Source organism: Phyllobates terribilis, unplaced genomic scaffold, assembly GCF_046119375.1.
Source record: "Phyllobates terribilis strain yellow unplaced genomic scaffold, ASM4611937v1 Scaffold_2__4_contigs__length_985480577, whole genome shotgun sequence".
Classification (NCBI taxonomy): domain Eukaryota; kingdom Metazoa; phylum Chordata; class Amphibia; order Anura; family Dendrobatidae; genus Phyllobates; species Phyllobates terribilis.
This window is the reverse complement of record NW_027362762.1, coordinates 851,134,602-851,159,733: the sequence shown is the minus strand read 5'-3', so window position 1 is coordinate 851,159,733 and position 25,132 is coordinate 851,134,602. Positions and strand designations below refer to the sequence as shown.

Here is a 25,132-nt window from a genome sequence, read left to right as displayed (position 1 = left end):
TGCCTTGGGGGGTCTAGTTTCCAAAATGGGGTCACTTGTGGGGGAGCTCCAATGTTTGGGCACACAGCAGCTCTCCAAACGCAACATGGTGTCGCTAACAATTTGAGCCAATTTTGCGTTAAATTTGTTAGCGGACACCATGTTGCATTTAGAGAGCCGCTGTGTGCCCAAACATTGGAGCTCCCCCACAAGTGACCCCATTTTGGAAACTAGACCCCCCAAGGCACCTATCTAGATGCATTGTGAGCACTTGGAACACTCAGGTGCTTCACAAATTGATTCATAAAAATGAAAAAGTGTTTTTTTTTTCACTTTTTCATTGTTACGAATCAATTTGTGAAGCACCTGGGGGTTCCAAGTGCTCACTATGCATCTAGAAAGGTGCCTTGGGGGGTCTAGTTTCCAAAATGGGGTCACTTGTGGGGGAGCTCCAAAGTTTGGGCACACATGGGCTCTCCAAACACAACATGGCGTCCGCTAATTATTCAAGCAAATTTTACAATCAAAAAGTCAAATAGCGCTCCTTCCCTTCCGAGCCCTGCCGTGCGCCCAAACAGTATTTTTTCCCCAAATATTGGGTATCTGCGTGCCCAGGGGAAATTGCACAACAAATTTTGGGGTCCATTTTTTCTTGTTACCCCTGTGAAAATAAAAAAAATTGGGTCTAAATTAACATTTTTGTGAAAAAAGTTAAATGTTCATTTTTTTCTTCCACATTCAAAAAATTCCTGTGAAGCACCTGAAGGGTTAATAAAGTTCTTGAATGTGGTTTTGAGCACCTTGAGGGGTGCAGTTTTAAGAATGGTGTCACTTTTGGGTATTTTCTGTCATAAAGACCTCTCAAAGTGACTTCAAATGTGATGTGGTCCCTAAAAAAATGGTTTTGTAAATTTTGTTGGAAAAATGAGAAATCGCTGGTCAACTTTTAACCCTTATAGCTCCCTAACAAAAAAAAATTTTGGTTCCAAAATTGTGCTGATGTAAAGTAGACATGTGGGAAATGTTATTTATTAACTCTTTTGTGTGACATATCGCTCTGATTTCAGGGCTTAAAAATTCAAATTTTGAAAATTGCAAAATTTTCAAAATTTTCGCCAAATTTCCGTTTTTTTCACAAATAAACGCAAGTGATATCGAAGAAATTTTTCCACAATCATGAAGTACAATATGTCACGAAAAAACAATCTCAGAATCAGGGGGATCCGTTGAAGCGTTCGAGAGTAATTACCTCATAAAGTGACAGTGGTCAGAATTGTAAAAATTGGCCCGGTCATTAACGTGCAAACCACCCGCGGGGCTTAAGGGGTTAAATTTGCCGCCCATATCGATGATTGGTCGGGGCCGGCGGCCGCAACCAATCAGCGTCGTATTAGTGAGGACCGGGGAGCGGCGCTGCTTGTGCGGGTACTTCCGCTGCGAGCAGCTGGGAGATAAGCGGCTGCTCGCAGCAGAAGCATCCCGACCGGCGGCGCCGCTCCTCGGTCCTCCGTTCACACTTGCCGTCAGGAGATCATAGCGATGTTTAAATTAGGCGCCAATCTCGCTGATTGGTCGCGGTCGGCTGGCAGCCGCAACCAATCAGCAGAGCGGTGTTTAAATTTGGCGCCAATCTCGCTGATTGGTCGCGGCTGGCGGCCGCGACCAATCAATATAGCGTTGTTTGAATTTTGCGCTAATCTCGCTGATTGGTCGCGGTCGGCTGGCAACCGTGACCAATCAGCAGAGCGTTGTTTAAATTTGTCGCCAAGCTCGCTGATTGGTCGTGGCTGGCGTCCACGACCAATCAGCACAGCAGTGTTTAAATGTGGCGCCAAGATCACTGATTGGTCGCGCTCTCCGCCCGCGAACAATCAATCAGCGAATCGTATTGGTGAGGACCGGGGAGCGCCGCTGCCTGTGCGGATACTTCCGCTGCGAGAAGCCGGGACACGAGCGGGCGCTCGCAGCAGAAGTATCCCGACCCGCAGCGCCGCTCCCCGGTCCTCCCTTGACACGCTAGCCGCTGATGTCCCCACAGTATCCGCATGGTGTTACAAAGGTCCGGACATTTGTGTTCAAAATCGCTGATTGGTCGCTGGCGCTGCCCGCGACCAATCACCGATTTGGGCGCCAAATTTAAATATCGGCCGCGACCAATCACCGATTTTGGCGCAACATTTAAACACCGCTGTACTGATTGGTCCCGGACGCTATTTAAATCAGTACAGCGGTGTTTAAATGTGGAGCCAAGATCGGTGATTGGTCGCGGCCGATATTTAAATTTGGCGCCCAAATTGGTGATTGGTCGCGGGCAGCGTCTGCGACCAATCAGCACAGTAGTGTTTAACTTTTGCGGCAAGATCAGTGATTGGTCGCCGCCGATATTTAAATGTGGCGCCAAGATCGGTGATTGGTCGCGGGCGCTGCCCGCGACCAATCAGCGATTTTTAACACAAATGTCCGGACCTTTGTTACACCATGCGGATACTGTGGGGACATCAGCGGCTAGCGTGTCGAGGGAGGACCGGGGAGCGGCGCTGCGGGTCGGGATACTTCTGCTGGAGCGCCCGCTCATGTCCCGGCTTCTCGCAGCGGAAGTATCCGCACAGGCAGCTCCGCTGACATCCATGCGCCTAGGGTGTGAAGGGAGGACCGGGGAGCGGCGCTGACATCCAATTGGTCGCGGCCGCTATTTAAATGTGCCGCACAAATCGGTGATTGGTCGCGGTCTTGGCCCGCGACCAATCACTGATCTTGCCGCAAAAGTTAAACACTACTGTGCTGATTGGTCGCGGACGCTGCCCGCGACCAATCACCGATTTGGGCGCCAAATTTAAATATCGGCCGCGACCAATCACCGATCTTGGCTCCACATTTAAACACCTCTGTGCTGATTGGGCGCGGACGCTATTTAAATGTGGCGCCAAAATCGGTGATTGGTCGCGCCCGGCGTCGGCGACCAATCAGCACAGCGGTGTTTAAATGTGGTGCCAAGATCGGTGATTGGTCGCGGCCGATATTTAAATGTGGGGCCCAAATCGGTGATTGGTCGCGGACGCTGTCCGCGACCATTCAGCACAGTAGTGTTTAACTTTTGCGGCAAGATCAGTGATTGGTCGGGTCCAAAGACCGCGACCAATCATCGAATCGTCTTGGTGAGGACCGGGGAGCGGCGCTGCCTGTGCGGGTACTTCCGCTGCGAGAACCCGGGACATGAGCCGGCGCTCGCAGCAGAAGTATCCCGACCCGCTCCCCGGTCCTCCCTTCCGCATGGAGGTCAGCGGTGCCGGCGGTCGGGGTCCTTCCGCTGCTACCGGCCGGGAGATGAGCGCCTCGCGCCGCTCATCTCCCGGCTGCATCTCCGTCCCGCAGATGGGTCCGGCGGTCGAGGTCCTTCTGCTGGTACCGGCCGGGAGATGAGCGCCTCGCGCCGGTCATCTCCCGGCTGCATCGCCGCTGAGCTCCGTCCCGCAGATGAGCCGCTAACGGCCGGCATCTTTTTTCAGAAATCCCGCAGCGCTGATTGGCCGCTGCCGGACCAATGAGCGACGCGGGATTTCCAAGACAGACACGATTAGAGATATAGATAATATTTTAAAGGAGGCAGATTTCAAATTATTCCTAAAGTACACTAAACTGGACACGATGGCAATGCACAGTTTAGTAATTTTGTATTTGCTAATACACTATGGTCCCAGTTCATCATAGCGATTACACAAGAATTCTGGCGTAAATCGCTTTGAAAAGTCGCAAAGTCTTTGATCAACTTGTAATTGTTAAAACATGTTTTTGCAACTTTTGGACTTTCCACACCAGTTTAGCCCAGCTCCTCCAAAATGGTGTTACAGCTCATCTATTTCATGACTAAGGCTATGTGCCCACATTGCGGAAATGAAGCAGAAAATTTCTGCTTCATTTCCGCATGTCCTCTCCCGGAAAAACGCATGCGGAATTCCGCACGCGTTTATTGCGCGTTTATCACATGCGGAATTGCCTTGCGTTTTTAATGCATTGCACAAGGCAATTCCGCTTGCGGAAACGCAAAATTAATGAACATGCTGCGGATTTTTGAACGCAGCATAAACGCTGCGGAAAAATCCGCAGCGTGGGCATAGAACTTGCGGAATCCCCTTGGGGACCATGGGGAGCGGATTACCTAGCGTTTACGCTGCGGAAATTCCGCAGCGTAAACGCTTGAGAAACGCTACGTGGGCACGCAGCCTAACAGTGGCTTTCCTTATTCCAGAAATTTTACTCCAGTCCCTGAATGGAGTAAGATTTGTGGCGAGGCGCACATCACTTGTCTGATGCTCCCAATTCATTAAAGGGAATCTGGCACCAGGTTGTTGCTATGTAATCTGAAAGCACTATAATGTAGGGGCAGAGAGCCTGATTACAGGAATGTGTCACTTACTGGGGCTGTGTTTTTCTGCTTCAATACAATCTGTGTTTTATCAGCAGGAGATTATCACCATAGGACAACTGGCCTCGTGCCTCCTAGTCCAACCAAGCCCCAGCACTGAATAGCAGCTCTGTCACTATACAATGTGCACAGAAAGCTGTGGTGTGGATGGGTTATACACCACTCTCTATCACAACTACTGCACCAAGTAAACTAAGTTATACATCACTAGAATCTTAGGTCCTTGTCCATAGCACATGCTGCTGTCCGATCACTTAGCAAAAACATGCTGACAGATTCCCTTTAAGCGTCTGACTTCAGCACTCCCCTCATCAAGACTGATGTGAACAACTCCAGTCTTGAAGAATTGGAGCCTGTATTTACTAGAGTACTGGGACACGCCTTATTCAATTCAGGTTTTTCATTCAGTCCCATTTCCACAGGTGTATAAAATCCAGCCGCTCACCCTGCAGTGTGCATTTATTAACGTGTGAAAGGAACTCGCTGAATTTAAGTGTGGTCCTGTAATAGGAGCCACCGATGTAACAAGTCAATTTTTTAATTTCTTCCTTCCTAAATATTCCACAATCACCTGTGAGTTGTGTTACCAAAAAGTAATTAGGAACCGCAGCAACTCGGCCATGAAGTGAGACCCCGTAACGTGACAGTGAGGGGTCACCGAGTGCTGAGGAGCATAGGGCATGAAAGTCAACATCGTTCTGCTGGCTCCATAACTGCAGAGTCCCACACCACCTCTGCATTAACGAGAGTGCAAAAACTGTGTCATGGGAGCTTCATGGCATGGGGTTTCCAAGGCGGAGCAGTTGCATGCAAGCCTTACATCGCCCAGCACAATGCCAAGTGTCTAATGGACTGGGGTAAAGTCGCCACCACTGGACTCTGAAGTAGTGGAAATGTGTTCTGCGCAGTGACGGATCCCACTTCTCTATCTGGCATCTGATGGACACGTCTTATTTTGGTGAATGCCCGAAGAAGGTTACCTGGCTGACTGCATTGTGCCAGCTGTAAAGTGTGATGGATAATGGCAAGGGCTTGTTTTTCAGGGGTTGGCCACGGACCCGATGGTTCCAGTGAAGTGAAATCCTAATACATCATATATTTAAACAGTTGTAACTTCCAACTTCGAGAGAACAGTTTGGGGGTGGCGTTCTTCTGTTCCCCAGGGCACAAACCATGGTCCATAAAGGAAAGGTTGATGTGAAGTCCTGACCTCAAGCCCATCCAACACATTTGGGATGAACCAGAACACATATTGTGAGTCCAGTCCTCTCCTCCAACATCAATGTCAGATCTTACAGATGCTCTTCAGGACAAAAATTCCCATAAACACCTCCAAAATCTTATAGAAAGTCTTCCAGGAGGGTGGAAATTGTTCCTGCTGTCTATGGATTTAGAATGTGTTATTATTAAAGCTCCTGTAGGTGTAATGTGTACATTTAGCTATGACTTGCCTACTTTGGACACATCATATGAAGAGCGCAATCACCGGTGAAGTACATCATGGATGGAAGAATAGAAGGAACAAGGCGAAGAGGAAGACCAGCAACCTGATGGCTTGATACAATCAAGATAACGGTGAAGACCCTGCTGGACCTATCTAGGCTTGCACAAGTTCGACCTTCCTGCAAATCATCCATCCATCAAGTCGCCATGGCTCGAAATCGAACCAAAGGCCATTTAAAAAAAGAAAATGATGAAAACTGCATATCAACTGCATCATCAGTGATGTGAACAGCAAAATGCTGTCAGAGGATGTCACACACGGTGGAAGCGCTGCAGATATTATTTTTGGGTGGATTTATACAAAAATGCACTGCAGAAGCTGTTGGGCAGCCACCTCTCATTTGTAACGAAGTAGAAATAATGTGCAAATATAGAAAAAATAATTAGTTGTTAGAGAAACAACACTTCCTCCTAGGAACCAAGGACCAAGCTTTGCAGTACTGCAGTGGTGGGGACCCATCGTACTCCTGCCAGAAATGGTACATGGTAAAATCTTACTTGCATGCTGGGAATTCAAGAGGTAGGGCGGTAGTTCCGATGAATAAGGGCTTTTCTATTTTATGGTTATCATATTCAGTTTGCACTGTATTTTTGCCAATCAGAGTCGCTGTCGTCACACATCGAGGTATATATTCATTCATGATCTCTGTGCCCGTCATTGTCATTAATACTCCCATACGGTATAATTAGTTACATCTCGACTATGATTATACCATGATTTGTCACCCTGCACCCCAAGGCCTTATTGTTACCTTGGTAGTCAACAAAATTTCCTAGAAAAATTGTGAATTTGAGTACGCTGTAAGAAAAGAGGGGGAATTTATCGAGACCGGCCAGTTTTAAGCCCGCATCCCGCTGGAGTAAGGTGTTGCAATTAATGAATAGTTTTCTAGCGGACAGTACAGTAAATTTGTTATAGACCAATTTATCTCGACCATTTGTGTAAAGCACTGTTTGCTTTCTAAAAATGTGTCATGGCCAACACACAAGGGAAGATGATGCAAAATGTTTGTGTGGAATTGGGGATAAATGTATAATTGGTGGTGGTCCACGTCCGACCGCTGGAACCTCTCCTGATCCTGAGAGTCGGGGGAGCCAGTGTCCTCCATGTGAATGGAGCGGTATTGAACATGTGAGACCAACTGGAAATTGACATTTATGGGTTGATGTGTATCAGCTGCTTCTGTAGACTGTGAATGGTGGTGGTCACAGGTGCACTAATGCTCGAATAACATGGGGGTCTGGGAAACCCATGTTCTCAGGGACGGTGAAGGTTCCAGCGGTTGTTAATCACCCACCAATCATAAACTATCTATCCTGTGCAAAGTTCTTAAATGCTGTTGGAGAATATTCCTTTGCAAGCATTGGATATTTTCATTTTGGTTACTGAGACTATATCTTGTGCATATACACCGATCAGCCATGACATTAAAACCACTCGCAGATGAAATGTCTGACATACATTGGCATCTGTCCAGGGGAGGGGAATATTAGGCAGCAAGTGAACAGTCAGATCTTGAGGCTGATTTGTTAGAGGCAAGAAAAATAGACAAGTACAAGGATCTGAGCGTCTGACAGCTTGCTGTGTGAGGGGCAGCGTAGCCACAGCTTGTTAGACCTCCTATGCTGACACTTGTCCACCGAACAAGGAGCTTATGATATGTCGGCATCAGACCTGGAACAATGGAAGAAGGTGCCCATTTCTGATGAATCACATTTTTTACATCATGTGGACGGCCATGTTCATCACTAGGTATGAGATGGCACCAGGTCTCACTATAGCAAGAAGGCAAGCTGGCACAGTGAGTGCAATGTTGGGTCCTGGCTTTCCTGTGGACGTTACCTTGACACATATCCTTCTGTCCATGGCGTATACCTTGCAAGGGGCATTCTCCACTGGCTGTGACCTGTACTGCAAAATTTAGTTTAGTGAAAGTTTGAGGAAGGTGACAAAAACTTCAAGGCGTTGATTTACAAAATTCCCCAGCTTTTAATCATTTTCAGCATCTGCGATGTACAGTGCAGACCAAAAGTTTGGACACACCATTTCCGGTGACTACCTCTCGAAGCTCATCAAGAGAATGCCAAGAGTGTGCAAAGCAGTCATCAAAGCAAAAGGTGGCTACTTTGAAGAACCTAGAATATAAGACATATTTTCAGTTGTTTCACACTTTTTTGATAAGTATATAATTCCACATGTGTTAATTCATGGTTTTGATGCCTTCAGTGTGAATGTACAATTTTCATACTCATGAAAATACAGAAAAATCTTTAAATGAGAAGGTGTGTCCAAACTTTTGGTCTGTACTGTATGCTGGAAAAACATGTCCGATCCATGGACACTGGACATTTTACAAGACTTGCTGCAAGATCCAGGCTAGGACTTCATGGTCACGCTGCAATTGCATTGACACAGTGAATGTAACGATTTATGTCGCGTTGTGACCTGCTCCGATGGGTTTGCAAATGTTTCCGATTTTCTGTCACTGTCACACACTCTACACACTTGCCATAGACTTCAATGCAAGTCGCAACCGATGTGACTTATCTACAACTTGTTTGTATTATTTACAGCAAAATCAGAGCTCTAAAATAGTAATAGTAAGTCGCACAAATGTTTTTGCCCGGTAGCCCCAGGCTTAAGTAGACACCTGCACGGTCTTTGCTGACAACGTCTTGTTCAGGGGGATTTAACCTGAAAACGCACAGCACACAAAAAAAAAAAAAAAAGAGCATAATCCACAGCAATGTCAAAATGACACTGCTGTGCACATGCTCAGGGTTTGGAAACCATGAAGCGATTAAAAGCAACATGTTCATTCTTTGGAAGCCGCCTGCTCTTTATAGTTAACAACAAGGAAAAGATTGAAACCGCGGAATGAAAAAGACCGCTGGGTCATTCCTGAGGCAGCTTTGCCTAGGAAAAGGGCGGGAGGTCAAAGATGTCATGCGCACATACCCTCAGAAGATTTAAGTCCTGAACCATCCCTTTAATTTCCATCGTGGTGACACTGTAGGGAAATGAACTTGGCTCCAAATCTGTCATGGTCGTCAGACCTGTTGATTTGAGAGGACGGCGGGCAGCTGTATTGTTTCCAGGTAGCTGGGGCTGAGGTTGATTATAGCTTTTAAATGTCAATGAGCAGCTGTATAAAGTTATTCTCCATTTAATAGGCAGGAATTGCTTTTTTTTTTTTTACTGGAATTACATACACATTTAGCATGACTGTGCATCGATCGCATGTTCATTAAACATTAAAATTGCAGTCTAGGGGCCCGTTCACACAAGCATATACATCGCACGAGTGCTCTCTGATGTTTTATTAGCTAGCACTCAGACCAATGTCATTATATGGGGCAGTTCAGATCTTGGATTTTTTTTCCATGCCGATTTAGCATGAGAAAAAAAAAATTGCCGCATGCTGCGGGTGTAAAAATCATTGGACTGCACTCAGATGACATCCGATTTCTCCATCTTCTCCTCATCTGAGAGAATCGGATCACGCTATGGTAACATTCAGATCAGAGTTTGATCCGAGTGTTAGTTACATAATGCATGCGAAGAGAAAATCTACCGAAGCCTGAAAGAAACTGTCAAGATAAGAAGATTCACTTTCACAGTGTTGGGAAGTCCGAGTGAATACAGTGGGGCCCTGTTCTTCAAATTCACATTTTGGCATCTCTTGAGCATTCAGGGCTTATTTCACACTCAGCATTTTTGCACCAATTCTCACCCTGGAAAAAAACAGTTTTTATGGTGCCAGTAAAGTGAATGAGATGAAATCTCATGTACACGCTGCTTATTTTCTCCTTGCGGATTAGAACCATTAAAGTATTTTGTCTAATTTTAACTGTTAATCAGCATTCTTAACCCATTCAAATGAATAGGGAAAAAAAGCATCCAAAACGTATGTAAAATGTTTTTCTTGACACTACTGTTTTTTTGCTGCAGAAAAATTTGCTGCCCATATTCATCAAGTGCACAAAACCGTACAGAGCCTCTCTCCTGTATCTGTCCTTTATTGGATGGATAAGCAATAATACCGCTAGAGCAGGGCGCAGTACGGGACGTGTAGCGCCGCTAGAGCAGGGCGCAGTAGGGGACGTGTAGCGCCGCTAGAGCAGGGCGCAGTAGGGGACGTGTAGCGCCGCTAGAGCAGGGCGCAGTAGGGGACGTGTAGCGCCGCTAGAGCAGGGCGCAGTACGGGACGTGTAGCGCCGCTAGAGCAGGGCGCAGTACGGGACGTGTAGCGCCGCTAGAGCAGGGCGCAGTACGGGACGTGTAGCGCCGCTAGAGCAGGGCGCAGTACGGGACGTGTAGCGCCGCTAGAGCAGGGCGCCGTACGGGACGTGTAGCGCCGCTAGAGCAGGGCCCAGTAGGGGACGTGTTGCACCGCTAGAGCAGGGCGCAGTAGGGGACGTGTTGCACCGCTAGAGCAGGGCGCAGTAGGGGACGTGTTGCACCGCTAGAGCAGGGCGCAGTAGGGGACGTGTTGCACCGCTAGAGCAGGGCGCATTACGGGACGTATAGCACTGATAGAGCAGGGCGCAGTATAGTACCTGCAGAGCAGGGTGCAGAACAGTATGTACACGGCTCAAAAAAATAAAGGGAACACTGAAATAACACATCCTAGATCTGAATGAATGAAATATTCTCATTGAATACTTTGTTCAGTACAAAGTTGAATGTGCTGACAACAAAATCACGCAAAAATCATCAATGGAAATCAAATTTATTAACCAATGGAGGCCTGGATTTGGAGTCACCCCCAAAATTAAAGTGGAAAAACACACTACAGGCTGATCCAACTTTGATGTAATGTCCTTAAAACAAGTCAAAATGAGGCTCAGTATTGTGTGTGGCCTCCACGTGCCTGTATGACCTCCCTACAACTTGCTCCTGATGAGGTTGCGGATGGTCTCCTATGGGATCTCCTCCCAAAACTGGACTAAAGCATCTGCCAACTCCTGGACAGTCTGTGGTGCAACATCACTGTGGATGGATGGTGGATGGAGCGAGACATGATGTCCCAGATGGAGGGGGCTGTAGGAGGGCAACAACCCAGCAGCAGGACCGCTACCTCCGCCTTTGTGCAAGGAGAAACAGGAGGAGCACTGCCAGAGCCCTGCAAAATGACCTCCAGCAGCCACAAATGTGCATGTGTCTGCACAAATGGTTAGAAACCGACTCCATGAGGGTGATATGAGGGCCCAACGTCCACAGATGGGGTTGTGCTCACAGACCAACACCGTGCAGGACGCTTGGCATTTGCCACAGAACAGCAGGATTGGCAAAGTCGCCACTGGCGCCCTGTGCTCTTCACAGATGAAAGCAGGTTCACACTGAGCACATGTGACAGACATAACAGAGTCTGGAGATGCCGTGGAGAGCGATCTGCTGCCTGCATCATCCTTCAGCAGGACCGGTTTGGCAGTGGGTCAGTAATGGTGTGGGGTGGCATTTCTTTGGAGGGCCGCACAGCCCTCCATGGGCTTGCCAGAGGTAGCCTGACTGCCATTAGGTACCGAGATGAGATCCTCAGACCCCTTATGAAACCATATGCTGGTGCGGTTGGCCCTGGGTTCCCCCTAATGCAGGACAATGCCAGACCTCATGTGGCTGGAGTGTGTCAGCAGTTCCTGCAAGATGAAGGCATTGAAGCTATGGACTGGCCCACCCGTTCCCCAGACCTGAATCCGATTGAGCACATCTGGGACATCATGTCTCGTTGCACCACAGACTGTCCAGGAGTTGGCGGATGCTTTAGTCCAGGTCTGGGAGGAGATCCCACAGGAGACCATCCGCAACCTCATCAGTAGCATGCCCAGGCGTTGTAGGGAGGTCATACAGGGTGCGGTACAGCAGGTATAGCACCGATAGAGCAGGGCGCGGTACAGCACGTATAGCACCGATAGAGCAGGGCGCGGTACAGTGCTGGTGGGGCTGCAGTACATATATCAGCTGCTGCCCTGTCTGAGTGGATTGTGACTCAGGTCCATGTGTCTCCTTCTCCTCCCTGTCCTGCACGGTGCTGTTATCCTTGCACAGGTCACGTGACGTGGGGTCACGCTTGTGCCCACCCTGCGGGACGGGCCTGTGAGCGGGATATAACGTCTGGACGGCTGTGGGCGCGTTTTATTAGTGACCTTGGGGGAAATATCGGCCTGCGGGGAGGAGACGTCCAGCACTGCCGGTATCAGCACCTCAGAAGAACAGCAGTCAGCGTCTCCACCCAGGGTGGCTGATAACAGTGAGCAATAGCTTCCGAAACGTCCCCATGCCCTCCGTATATAATTGCCCCGGAACGGCTGTGGCAGGAGCGCGGTACCATATAAGCCGCGGCCGGAGACAGAGGAAGGACGGGCAGGAGCCGCACACCCATTACAGCTGCACGGACTGAGCCCCGCCCCTCCCTGAGATGGCGGTGGGCGGGCAGAGCGCCTCACTTTGGATAGCGTGTGACGACATGACGCAACTGCGTTAGTACGTGCTGACGTCACCGGTGCCGGGCGGACCAATGAGGAGAGTTCAGCCCCTTCTCTCATTGCCTGCTGATTCACCAAATAGTAATCGGCAAATCAGCAGGCACTAGAGGACGGGGCAGATCTCTGCCATTGATCATCCGATCCAGCCCTGGTAGGTGAGCGCAGCCTCCACTGCGGCCTTGCCGACCCCTCCTCCCTCTCGCCGGTCGCCTGTGTGTCCGGTGTCTTCTCATTGTTCCCCCGGTGTTGGTTGGGTGGGCCCGGACGCACATTGGCTGCGGCGCGGCCCTCCTGTGGCTACGCCCCGCAGTGTGTCTGGTGCTGTGCTGCCCCCGGTCTGACCTGTGCTTTCTCTCTCTGTACAGTGCGAGGCGGAGTGTGGCGACCCCCATGCGGTGTTAGTGCAGCTCTGCCATGCTGGCCTGATAGCCAGGACCGGGGGACCTCGCCTTCCTGCTTCTCCCTCAGCCGCAGATGAACACTGGACTTCAGAAATGTAAGTGCTCTATGTCCGGCCTGCAGTGTGTGTCACCCGGTAATGTCAGTGCCGGCTGCCCCTCACACCACTGCCCCCCCCCCAACCCCCCGGAGCCGGCTGTAAGGAGAGAGAAGCCGGCCGAAAGGAGAGAGGAGAGGTCTGCTGCCCCGGGGCTTCATGTTCACCACCCCACATTATGTGTGTGTGTGTGTGTGTCTGTTGCTGTGCGCCGCCCCGTGTGTGTGTGTCTGTGTTGCGGTGCGCCGCCCCGTGTGTGTGTGTGTGTGTGTGTGTGTGTCTGTGTTGCGGTGCGCCGCCCCGTGTGTGTGTGTCTGTGTTGCGGTGCGCCGCCCCGTGTGTGTGTGTGTCTGTGTTGCGGTGCGCCGCCCCGTGTGTGTGTGTGTGTGTCTGTGTTGCGGTGCGCCGCCCCGTGTGTGTGTACGCATTGAGTGGGTCTCTATTGGCTGGCCATCTCATTCTGAGGAGCCTTCCCAAGGCATGTAGCCAGATACTTAAAGGGGTGTTTTTGTATCCCCTCCCTGGTCTTTGACTTGATGATGGCCACCTGACCACTGCAGCCAATTACTGTCCTAAAGGCCCCATCACACTAAGCGACGCTACAGTGATCCCGACAACGATACGACCTGGCAGGGATCGTTACTGTGTCGCTATGTGGTCGCTGGTGAGATGTCAAACAGTCAGATCTTCCCAACGATGCGGCGACCTGTATAACGATGCACGCCTATGTGTTTCTGTGTCTGAGTCGTCAACAAGGTCGTTGGTAAGGTGTCAAACACATCGATGCATGCTACCCAGCGGGGCCTCAACGATCAAAAAAAGGTCCAGACCATTCCGACACGACCAGCGATCTCACAGCAGGGGCCTGGTCGCTGCTACGTGTCAAACGTAGAGAGATCGCTACTGAGGTCGCTGTTGCGTCACAAAACTTGTGACTCAGCAGCGATCTCGCTTAGTGTGACGGGGCCTTAAGTGGTTAATCTGCATGAACAGCATGTGACTGTGGAGGCCAGCGATTGTTTGCAGCGGTCAGGTGACTGGCAGGATGAGTGCAGTGGGTGCAGACTCCATCGGTAAGTAATGAGGATGTCTTTATTATGGAACACTCTCTACTCTATAGAGTTTTGTGAAAACCCATTTAAATAAAACAGGGCGTTAGTAATTCCCAAGTGGAACATTGTCATAAATGTCTGTGACTTGCATCTGTGTCAGAGATGGGGCCCCGTAGTGTACGGCTCCTACCATTCTCTTGTACGGGAGCTCTGATAATTGCTGAACAAATGCGCTTTCTAGAGAGCTGCATGTGCACAACCAGCTGTCTTTTGTGTGGCGGGGCCTCATTCTCATGCTAGATCCGGGACCCACCGCTAGGATGCGCAAAATTGAAAGCGCACAAGCCTATGTACCGGAGACTGTGCTGGCGCTACCATAGGGACTCCTATATACACTGTGCATCCTCACTACAGACGGCACAGCAGCCATGCACTGCGTCTTCTTACCTCTGAAGATCAGGAAAAATAACCCAGTTGTTAAGGTTTATATGATTAAAGGGGTCACTTCATTAGCACCATCCCTGTCCATGTGACCTGTGAGGACACAAAGTATAAATGGCTGCCATGTAGTACTAGATGCCCTCTTCAACAGTTGGGAATGGGAATCGGGGGATCGTCCCAAGGGACTGCATTCTGAAAGAGGTCTTTCCTCTGAGACAACCCCTTTAAGTACCACTAATTGTAGTTTGCATTAGGTCCAAACCCTATTGAGTCTTTCTTGTCACCATGAGGTTCAGTACGTGTAGACATTTTAGGGCCTTTTGGGAATTGCTATAGTTCTGCCCTGAGGACGAGGTCTGGATTCCCTGAGATCACTAATGGTTCTTAGCACACATCCCTAGTGACTACTGCAGGATATTGTGACCCCTTATGGGATCAGGAGTTGGCACCATGCACAAGGACATATTAGCTGTGTGCCGCTAGAAATAATCCCACCTCCCATTGACTTCAGTGTAGTTTATGGTGTAGCTCATCAGCTACAGAATTAAAACTTGAATTTCTGATATTAAACTGCAAATCTGGGTAAATCTGCCGTGTGATCCTATGTAATCATTTTACTAGCCGCATGCTTCAGAAGCAAATCTACTTGTCCCATGTAAACTCTAAGGTGTATGTTGTATGGCACCTATGTATTGTGCAGCATTCTGCAGGCGGGATATTTAGAAGTATCCTCACAGGTGGCCCTCGTGGGTGATCAATCTCAAGACATTGAGTTGCCCTGTGATCTGGACAATGGAGGCGAGTCCTACATGAAAGACCCACCTCTGTGATGACCTAATAGCCTTAGGCCTTGATCACACGTTGCATGTTTGCTGCATTTTTTTTCCGCAGTCAAAACCTGGTCTCTAGGCAGTAAAGAACTAACATCGAAAAAGCAGCTTTTTCTAAGTTTTTGTTGCATTTTTGTCAGGGTACATTTGTCTCTTGTGCATTCTGATGAAGTTTAGTGCATAATAAAAAGAACATGATTAAACTTCCTAAAGTTTTTGCCCCAAAACCTGATACCTGCGGTATTTTTGCATTTCCTCATTGCTTTCTATCGGTGAAAAACGCTGCAAAAGCACTGGAAGAAGTGACATGCTGCTGTTTTCCAAATCGGTCAGGAAAAAAAAAACAATGTGTGTGCATGAGATTTGTGTAATCTCATAGATTTTGCTGGTACTGTAAAACGTAGCTTAAAATTTTGCATAAAAAACGCAGCAAAAATGCAACGTGTGAACATAGTTTCAGGAAAACCATCCTTGTCTGTAAGACTACTACCCCTTCATTGCTACCTCCTATTGAGGGCACACAGGTAGTCACAAAGCCAGGAAAGCTGTCGAGTGCCCAATATTGGGGCATGTAAGCACTTGGCACACAGTGCTGGTTGGGCGTAAACATTAGGTCCTACTACCCCAAACATCATTGAGATCAAAGTTCCAGTATGAGGGTCCTCTCCTTATATAAGGGTCTTTCCTCATTCTCTCAGGTTTTCTTGCCTTTTTGTTCTGTAACATCTGTGTAATACTATAATTTAGGGCTGGTAACTGAGGTTTGTCAGAACTTTTATGCACATAAAGGTCCCAAACACATTAGAGTAAAGTTATCAGAACCTCCCATGGTCTATTGTGTATGGGGGCTCACGGCTGTGCCTCAACGGATGATGTTTGGGGAGAGAGCGAGCCAGCCTGTTACATTACAAGGACCCAACCTTCAGGGATCAGACTTCTGACCGTGCTACCAGCTCTCATAGAGAACACGGGGGGGCGGGCAGGCCGGTGTATGGGGATTTGGAGAGATGTCAACAGAACAGTCATGTTGTCCTCGCTTATCTATTGTGTATGGGGTCATTAGGCTCAGTGTCCAGGAATGATGGCAGTGCATGGTTTCCCTACAGTAGTCAGACATTATACCCCAGGGGGGGGGGGGGGTCTAGGTCGTCGCTCATACACTTAGTATAGACTCCATCCATACATTAGATTTGCTTGCAGTTGTGACAGTGCCAGAAGGATCCTGTCCGCCTTGGCTTAGTTTGGCAGTGATAATGCTTGAGCCTAGTAAGCGCCCATAACGTGATCGAAAAACATGGCTGCTTTCTTCTAAAAAAATTTTTTACCTTTTGGCTATCTGTAGCATTGCTGCTCCAGTCCCCTCAACAGTGCTGAGCTGCATTACCAGACAGCCCATGGACAGATGGGTGCGGTTTGTCATAAAGCGGCCATAGTTTTTAGTCCATCAATGGGTTTTCCTATCTTTAGAACTGTACATATACATGAGGGGTACCGATCCCAAGGACCGGTCTCAGCAGAGCCTGTTCTGTATTGAGCCTGGCCAGAGGCATGTACATCCCCCCGCTCCTCTCATTCTCTATAGGACTCTTGAGATAGCAGAGTACAGCTTTTTCCGGTAGTCCCATAGAGGGCGTATAGAGCAGAAGTGAGTGCTCTGTCCGTTATATTCAGACGGGGCTCTGCAGAGACCTGTTCTGGTGATTGATGGAGGTTCCAGCAGTTGGGCACCCAGCAGTCAGTAAGTGATTCCCTATCCTATGGGTAGGAAAACTTCTAAATGCCGGTCTAAAGGGAATTGGTCAGCACAATTGTACAGTAAAAAATTAAGTACATAGGCTTGTAGACCATATAGCTGATCTAAAAACTGCATCTTTACTGCTTTAATCGCTGCCTTTGTTCAGAAGAAACTTAGTCAAATATGCTAATTATGGTATTCTGTGCACCCTGGGTGTGGCCAAGAGGCACAGTTAACAGGTTTTTCATACCCCACCTCCCTCACTGGTGATTGACAGCACTGACTTGCCTCAATTGAGCACTGTCTGTAGACCACGCTCAGGTAAGCCAAAGCTATCATTTATCAGTGAAGGAGGCGTGCAAGACCTGTGGCAGACGGTGCGCTGAGCCTCTTGGCCGCACCCAGGGTGCACAGAGTAGCCTAATAAGAATATTTGATTAAGCTTCAGTTTCTTCAGAATGGAGGCAGCAATTAAAACAGGAAAGATGGTTTTTTTTTTTTTTTTTTTTTTTTTTTTTTTTTGTTTTAAGCATCCAAACCCCCCTACTTTTTCAAAATTAGATTTAAACGTATGCGCCGGTGGAGCCATAGACTATAATGTTGCTCTCAGAGTGAACGTGTGCTCTTACGTGGATCATTTTCGGGCTTATATGCCTACTGGAGGCGGACACCCACATTCAGTCTTCTTTGTCTCAGTGTCACCTCCAGTAGGTGTATATGCCCGAAAATGATGCACATCAGAGCACTCGTTCGCTGTGCCAGCACCATTATAGTCTATGGGCCCGTTGGCACATACGTTCGAATCCTGTTTTACGAGGGGGTTTGGACGCAAGCCCTGACGGGACCCATGAACGTGGAGAAAAGTGCAATGTGAAAGCACCCCAAGTGTGATATCCCTTTCAAGGTTACGTGCTTGGTCTCTGCTGTAAGTTTGGACTGACAGACTCCCTTTATAGTGATTGCTGGAGTCAGAATACAGTGTAGATGTGCTGTCTCTAGGTTGATGCAGGGACTCTGTCCCACCCCGTATACTTCTGCCATTGGCTCCTGTTTTGGGTCGGAGTGAATTCTGGAAGTGCACATGCTGCCATTACTTCTCCCTGTACTATAAAGTCTTTATAGCCTACTTAGATGGTGTTTGTGTCAGTGCAGACCCCCTGAGACCACCTACCCACCATTCCTCCTGGGAGAGCGATGTTTATATGCTGGCTGGGTTTGCTATCTGCGTGTCCCTTTTGTGCCGGGATTGTTGTGCAGGAGTAGGCTGTGGTAATGCTGCTGCCAGCCCATCGCCACCCTCTCCGGTTGCTGAAGAAGTACATGGAGGCTGCCAAGCGGAAGGAGGTTAGGCAATTAGACTGTTTCCCTACGAGTCCCTTAATTATGTCTTCTAATACGACTGCATTCTGTTTACAGCTGAGCCGATGAATCATAAACCTGTAATGGCTGCTGGATTTCTCAAAGGTGCAAGGTTCAGTGTACACAGTAAATTATATTGTGCGGTTGTTATTTAGATGGAGGCTTTTCTTTTTTTATTGTATTTATTTCTTTTCGGTTATTTCACAGATCTAAACTAAAACCCTGGCTGTCCCCAATTCTGTAACCAGTTTGAGACGTCCATGTCTCGTTCTCCTTTCCTAACAAACAGGGTTTTCTTACATGGCTTATCCTGGGGTGTGTTGCTCCGAGGGAGCTGGATTATTACATGACTCCATTTATTAGAGGGAACCTGATCTCTGATTCATGCTGTCCAATCCACGGGTACATGGTCAGTCTGTCGTTTCAGCAGGTAACACGCTGCCGTGTTTGAGATGACATGCTTCTAAAAGCCGGCCAGGGACTATGACTCGTGGGACTAGTCCAAGAGGCGGATCTCCGGCAGCTTTTCCCCGCCCTGCTCTCTATGACTGACGGGTCTCTCCCTATACACAGATTGGGAGAGGTGTAATCTGTCTCTTGGACTAGTCACGAGTCATAGTCCCAGGCCCACCTTTTAGAAGTATGTCTGCTCTCTAATCCGGCAGCGTGTCAAGTCAAAACCTCCCTGGTTGAAGTAATGGGGCCAGACTCTGTATTCATGCGGTGCAAAGTTAGGGCAGCAGATTTTGGTATTTGCAGAGAGATATTTCAAGGCCCTGATGATAATAAGAGCCTAAATAAGGTGTGGCGCCTGTGGATAGAATATTTCTTCCTGCCACATACTGACAGAGCCCCTGATCGGCTTTCTGTGCTGCTGATACCCTAATATGTCCAGCACAGTCTTGAAGCTACAAGGGTCAGGACAGTGCATTTTGTTACGTTGGGTCCACCAGGCCATAGCATCAATTCAGAATGATAGTGGTTAGATCAGGGGTCTCAAACTCGGCTGGGTATATGGGCCGCACATGGAAAAAAATTGAATTTGGGGGGCCGCATTCTTTGTTCAATGTGACATTTTTAGTGATACCATTTTTTTTGTATACACCTTTTGAACATTTTTGCCGTGTTTATTTTTTTATGGCTTGGGTCGTTATGAATGTGGCGATAATAAACGTGCACTTTTTTGTGTTTACTTTAGTTTACATATAAAACAGCATTTTTAGTGCCCAATATTTTTTCATGCTTTATTTTATTTTTTATTTTTTTTACAATTTTATTTCCCCCAATTGGCCACATACAGTAATATTGTCTTACAATTAGCATCATATAGTAATAATGGAAAACCTCTTGTAGTAATGTTCCCCATCCAAGTCCCCATCTTGTACTAATGTGCCCCATCCAGGTCCCCATCTTGTGGCTCTGGTCCCCATGTTGTGGCTCTGTGCCCCCTGCGCTGTTCTTCACACATATAAAATAGAAAAAAAAAAAGATGATTCTCACCTGTCCTCCGTTCCCTCGGCGGCCTTCCTGCAGATGTGGCCCGCAGGCACCACAGAGTCCGACCCCTTGACGATCCCGACCTGGTCCAGGAGGAGCCGCCGACAGCAGCGCTGCATTGCCGCACAGAGACTGTCTCCCAGCACAGCATTTTCAATGTCAGCCGCCGGCCAATCAGAGGCCAGCAGCTGACATCTGCATATGGCAATGACGTCATACTCGCTGCGCCGACACGCAGATATCAGCTGCTGGCCTCTGATTGGCCAGCGGCTGGCATTGGAAATGCAGTGCTGGGAAACAGTCTGTGTGGCAATTCAGCGCTGCTGTCGGCGGCTCCTCCTGGACCAGGTCGGGATAGTCAAGGGGTCTGTGCCTGCGGGCCGCATAAAGCAGCCTCAGGGGCCGCATGCGGCCCGCGGGCCGCGTGTTTGAGACCCCTGGGTTAGATCATTGGTTATGAATCTGGTACCTGATGTCCAGTGGTGTATATACTTGCTGTGTATATAACTTTAAAAATTAAATTTCACTACATGTTGCCCATATACGTGGGCCAGATGCCCGAACACTGCCCACTAATCTGGCTTGGACCACAAGTAGTGCAATTGACTCTCTTGCACTGTCCTCCAAAATAAATTCGGACTCCAAAACGAGTAGACAACTGAGGACAAAGTAGTTACAGACCCAGTTGTTACCAGTCCACCCCCTACAGAAAAAAGCACCATATTAACACCAAAATAATCATTGAAAACTACAAATCCTGACTGCACTCGCCCAACAGCTGTGTGAATATGGATGTGTGGTGTGGTACAGTAGACCCATAGATCGGCTCGTGTCCTACAGTAACAGGTCCTACCCAGATCTGTGCCTTCAGGGGTCATTGAACATTGCTTTTGCCATTTTTTTTTTTTTTTTTTTTTCGCTACAAAAGACATTTTCAGATGTTTGTAATGCTGTTCGCTGTAGTGACCGGATCACCGCTGTATTCTGCAACAGAAATTTGCCTCAAATATACTAATGTGTAATTTCTAGTAAAATTTTGAAACTGACTTTTCTGTGTTGTGAAAAATCGCTTTAACAAATTGCATCAGGTTTTTATTTTAATCTCCTATTATATTTGTATATTTTTGTTGCTTGCACAGCGCTGTGTAGATTGTAATCACTCAGCGTCTCTGGTATTTCTAATGCACATTCTGGTACCCGTTTCAGGCATGCATACCAGTATGTGTGAGGAAACATGCGCTTTGTGATGTTAAGCCTGACTTAAGTCTAGCCTACCATACCAGTACTGCCCTGCCACACTTAAAGGGAACCTGTTACGTAAATAAACCTATTAACCTGCAGACATTGGGTTAATAGCATTCTGACACCATGTTGCACCGACACTGAGAGCTGTGCTGGAAATTAACTTTATTTTCCCCGGCAGCATTACGCTCCCAATAATGGGGATGACGCCGGAACGGTTTCAGTCACCGCTCCGCCGGCTCAGCATTGGGGCCGGCTGTCAGTCAGTGCCAGGCGTGCGGTCACAGCCACCACTCACTACACACAGAGCCGTGACTGGAGGCAGAACGCTGCCTAGTGGGAATAAAGATCATTTCCTCCTGGCAGCGAGGCTCTCACTGCTGGCGCCCCACAGTGTTAGAACGCTAGTTACCTGCCGATTAATAGCTTTATAAGGAAACCTGTCATGTAAAATAATGCTATCAGAATGTGACCTGTTTAATAAGGTATTTTGGTAAATGTATATAAAATAAAAAGCCCCAATGGTCAGACTCCTACGTGCTGTGCTTTCAGTTTTAGTTTTCAGCAGGGCTATCGTCAAAGGCAGGATTACAGTACAATGACAGTTAAATCTCTATACACTGCTGATATCGTAGGATCCACCAATCGCAACAAGCGATGTCACAGCTCAAGGTGTTTCTACGTTTCATACAATTTGCGATATTACAGAAAAGAGCCAAAAAGGTTTTTTTTTTTAACTGCCTAAGTTAAACATCCAGTAATTTTCTAATGACCTGTTCTCAACCCACAGGAAAAACTGGGCTATTGGGAAAATATAGCCTCCAAAAAAAGCATTCATCTTACTGTGATTACAGAGAGAACTGCATGTTGTTCTCCCTGCAGCCTCTTTTCCAGTCTTTGCTGAACAGAGAGCGCACTGTAATCATTCCATGGCGCTGACAGCCTGCTCTGCATACTCATGCTGTACACACATGCTGCAGAGCAGACTGTCAGTACAGCGGGGTGATTACAGTGCACTCACGGTGGTGTGAGCGGTGACTATGACCACTCTGACTGGACACGAGCAGCTCCAGGGAGAGGATCCCATCATTTTCTACCTGCAACTGTACCACCATTAAGCCAGACATGATTTAAACACTATTTACCTACAGGTTCCCACTATATGAGCAGGTAAAAAGTGTTTTTGTTAAGTGAAGGGTTCCCTTTGAGAGCTTGTGATAAGGGAAGCACTTCCCTTATCACAATCTGTATTTTTTTCCTTTTTTAAAGTGCCATTTTCACAGACCACTGGGGCTTTTTAGACTGTTGTTTCATTATCCACTTACATTAGCCACAATGACCCTATTGTTTGCATTGCAGCATCTAATGAGCATATGCAAAGATCATTGTGAAAGGAGGGGAAGAAAGGTCAGCTGTGACATCTTATTCACCTATTGTGATTGGTACATCCTGTTATCAGCTGTGTATAAAGGTGTTACCTGTCCTTGTTATCCTGCCTCTGCTGATAAGGAGCCTGCTGAAAACTCTTGCTGAAAAGACATGAAGACTAGTCTTAAGAGCCCCAGTGGCCAGTGTGAACATTTCAAGATTACTAATTTTGACTTTTAAGTTTGTGATATGGGGAAAAAAAGCTATATATTTTCTTTAAATATACAGATCTTGTTTTTAAAAAGAAAATTAACTTTCTGATGACACATTCCCTTTTTAAAGTGGACATAAATTTGGGCATGTTTTCTCAGGATTAGAGAGATGTTGTGCTTGTCTCGTTGTTCAGTAATTTCTGTGTGAGCTCTTTATGCCATAAGTGTCCCAGATGGGACGACTCCTAAGGGCATATATTATAATTTTCTTTCTTTTTCTGCACAATTCAAAGCTTTATCCTGAAATAAACCTTTCCCTAATATCTTTATGCATCATATTTCCCTAATATATTTTTAATTTTAGTATTCCTTGCATGATTGTGGCGTCACCCGATGGCCCCGCGGTGGCTGTAGTACTGGAGACTTGTTCTACAGGCACCAAGACATAGACTGATTATTTCTAGCCTGGTTGTATACGTCCTTTGTGATCTAAAGTTTTATTACCGATTGAATCGTACTCATTGTAAAAGCATAGAAAGTGAGGTGCGTGTATAGATGACATTATCATAATATATGTAAGCCTGTGCTTACCCTAAGCCTAGTTTTCATATTTCTACACTGAAGCTTAGTATATACGGTACATCTATAGTCTCTTCCGCTTTTCTACGAAACCTAAAACTTAATTCTGCTTTGGGGGCTCAGGCTCCTATTATAATACTTGGTGTCGCTGCTTCTTCCCTTATCTAAGCTTTTTCGTGCATTCTTGTCCTGCAGTCTGTGATTTTCCTGCTGCTTCATATAATCTGTATTCAAAGGATTACCAATTCTCTGAAAATGATTTTAATTACAGTTTTATCAAGGCCATTGTCTTGTAGAAAGAATGCTGACGACTCTCTTTAGGTCTGGAGTGAGGGTTGCTTGCTATGGAAATGAAGTTGCATCAGTTCTGGGCAGTGGTTGGCATGAGGAGTCTCAGGTTTTCGTTCTTTTTCCCTATGGCAGGTGTCTCTAGCATTAGCGTTGCTGGATTTCTTCTCTGCGCTCTGACTCTTATTCCTTCTACCTCAGGTCTAGTAACTTAGAGATCTGCTTTTCCAATGTAGTGCGATTCTGATGTAGCACTCTCGCCTGTCTCTTCTTGCTCTTTGTAAGTTTCTCTAGTGACACTTCTTCTTGTCTCGAGTCCAAACACTAGAGCTAAATACCGTATGTTTCCAGTTACCATCTGGTAGCGTTTCTGACTGTTGTGATTGCCTTTGGACCCTTTCTGCCCCAGAAGTGAGAGCTCAAATGAAAGGGGAGAAAAAAAACTCCATTTAGATGGTCTCCATAGATTAAATTACATCGGGTCCAGCCATAATTGTGCTTTCATATGCAATACAACATGTGATTGTATCCGGTCATGAGCAACACCATTATATTTGCTGCAGGTGTAGTACAGCTTGATGATGAGCACCTTTAATGTAGGGCTTGACCCATCCCAGGACTCGGACAAGTACTTACTAACCTGCTATTATCCTCTTACTTGCTGCAGTTTTAATAGGATTTATGACACTTAGTAATAAGCTGCTATATTCAACTTTGCTGTAGTTCTGTAAGTCTAGAAGGAACAGATCATGAGCTAGTTAAAGAGGTCAGCCCATCATACCTACTTATCACCTCTTTACAGGGTGGGTAATAAGTACCTTGTTGACGGGTGTCTGACTACGGGGACCTTCACCTCAGAACCGGACTCTGGAGTCCCAAGTTGGAAGAGATGGATGGTCTAGCATGTCCACCACTGGTCCTTGTATGGTTAGTCCAGAGTTGGTGGGTTTATACACATTGAATGGAGTAGCAGTGTGTGTGCCAGACCATCAATCTCTTCCAACTAAGGGCTCCCAGAGCCCATTCTTGAGATCAGTGAGGTCCCATTGGTTAGCGCTCCAGAGATTAGCAATTTATCTGCTGTCCACAGGATTGGTGCGGTTATGTGGGACAACCTTTTTGAAAGGTTACTCCTAAAGTGTTTATTGATCAGAACGCTGTGGCTTTTATAGCGACTAGCCATATCCATCCTATTTGAGTATCTGGCCAATCCTGAAAGCTCTGTCCCTTCCCCAGTTCTCCTACGCATGGCTGCTCCTGGTTATCTACTGTGCAGGCAACTACAATATTGCTCCATGTAAGTGTGTGGGGTCAGTATTGCCATTGCTCCTCGGGTGATCGGGAGCCTCGCTGCGCTGGGAACGTCCCTAATCCTGAGACCACCTGCATACTGGGCTTCAGACATGCCAACCCCCACTGATAAGAGAGGTCATGTCCTGGTGTTATGCCATCACCTCCTATTATTAATAAATCCCTTTATATATTACAGAAGTTTAATTTTAGCAGTTGCCTGGTTTAGAAGTGTATTTTAGACTTTCATAAAGGCAAGTGGCAGAAATCCAAAGTTGCCCTAACAATACATTACGTGGTGACTATTTATGGCCGCCCCGTGTTACGCTCGTTGACCGTCTTCATGTAGAAT

At 47.3% G+C, this 25,132-nt stretch overlaps 1 protein-coding gene across 5 annotated transcripts in view; it reads left to right on the top strand.

Moving 5' to 3' along the window:
* The window catches only part of FAM222B (family with sequence similarity 222 member B), a 187,816-nt gene that overhangs the window by 152,961 nt on the left and 9,723 nt on the right, over nucleotides 1-25,132 (top strand). For 2 of the 5 annotated variants that reach the window (XM_073667885.1, XM_073667887.1), the window contains exon 5: nucleotides 12,757-12,887. In XM_073667885.1, the coding sequence (XP_073523986.1) occupies nucleotides 12,866-12,887 (22 nt within the window). In that variant the 5' untranslated portion in view covers nucleotides 12,757-12,865. Of the gene's footprint in view, nucleotides 1-12,378; nucleotides 12,547-12,756; nucleotides 12,892-25,132 lie in introns of those variants that run through there. The other 3 variants (XM_073667886.1, XM_073667884.1, XM_073667890.1) reach the window with 3 other exon arrangements.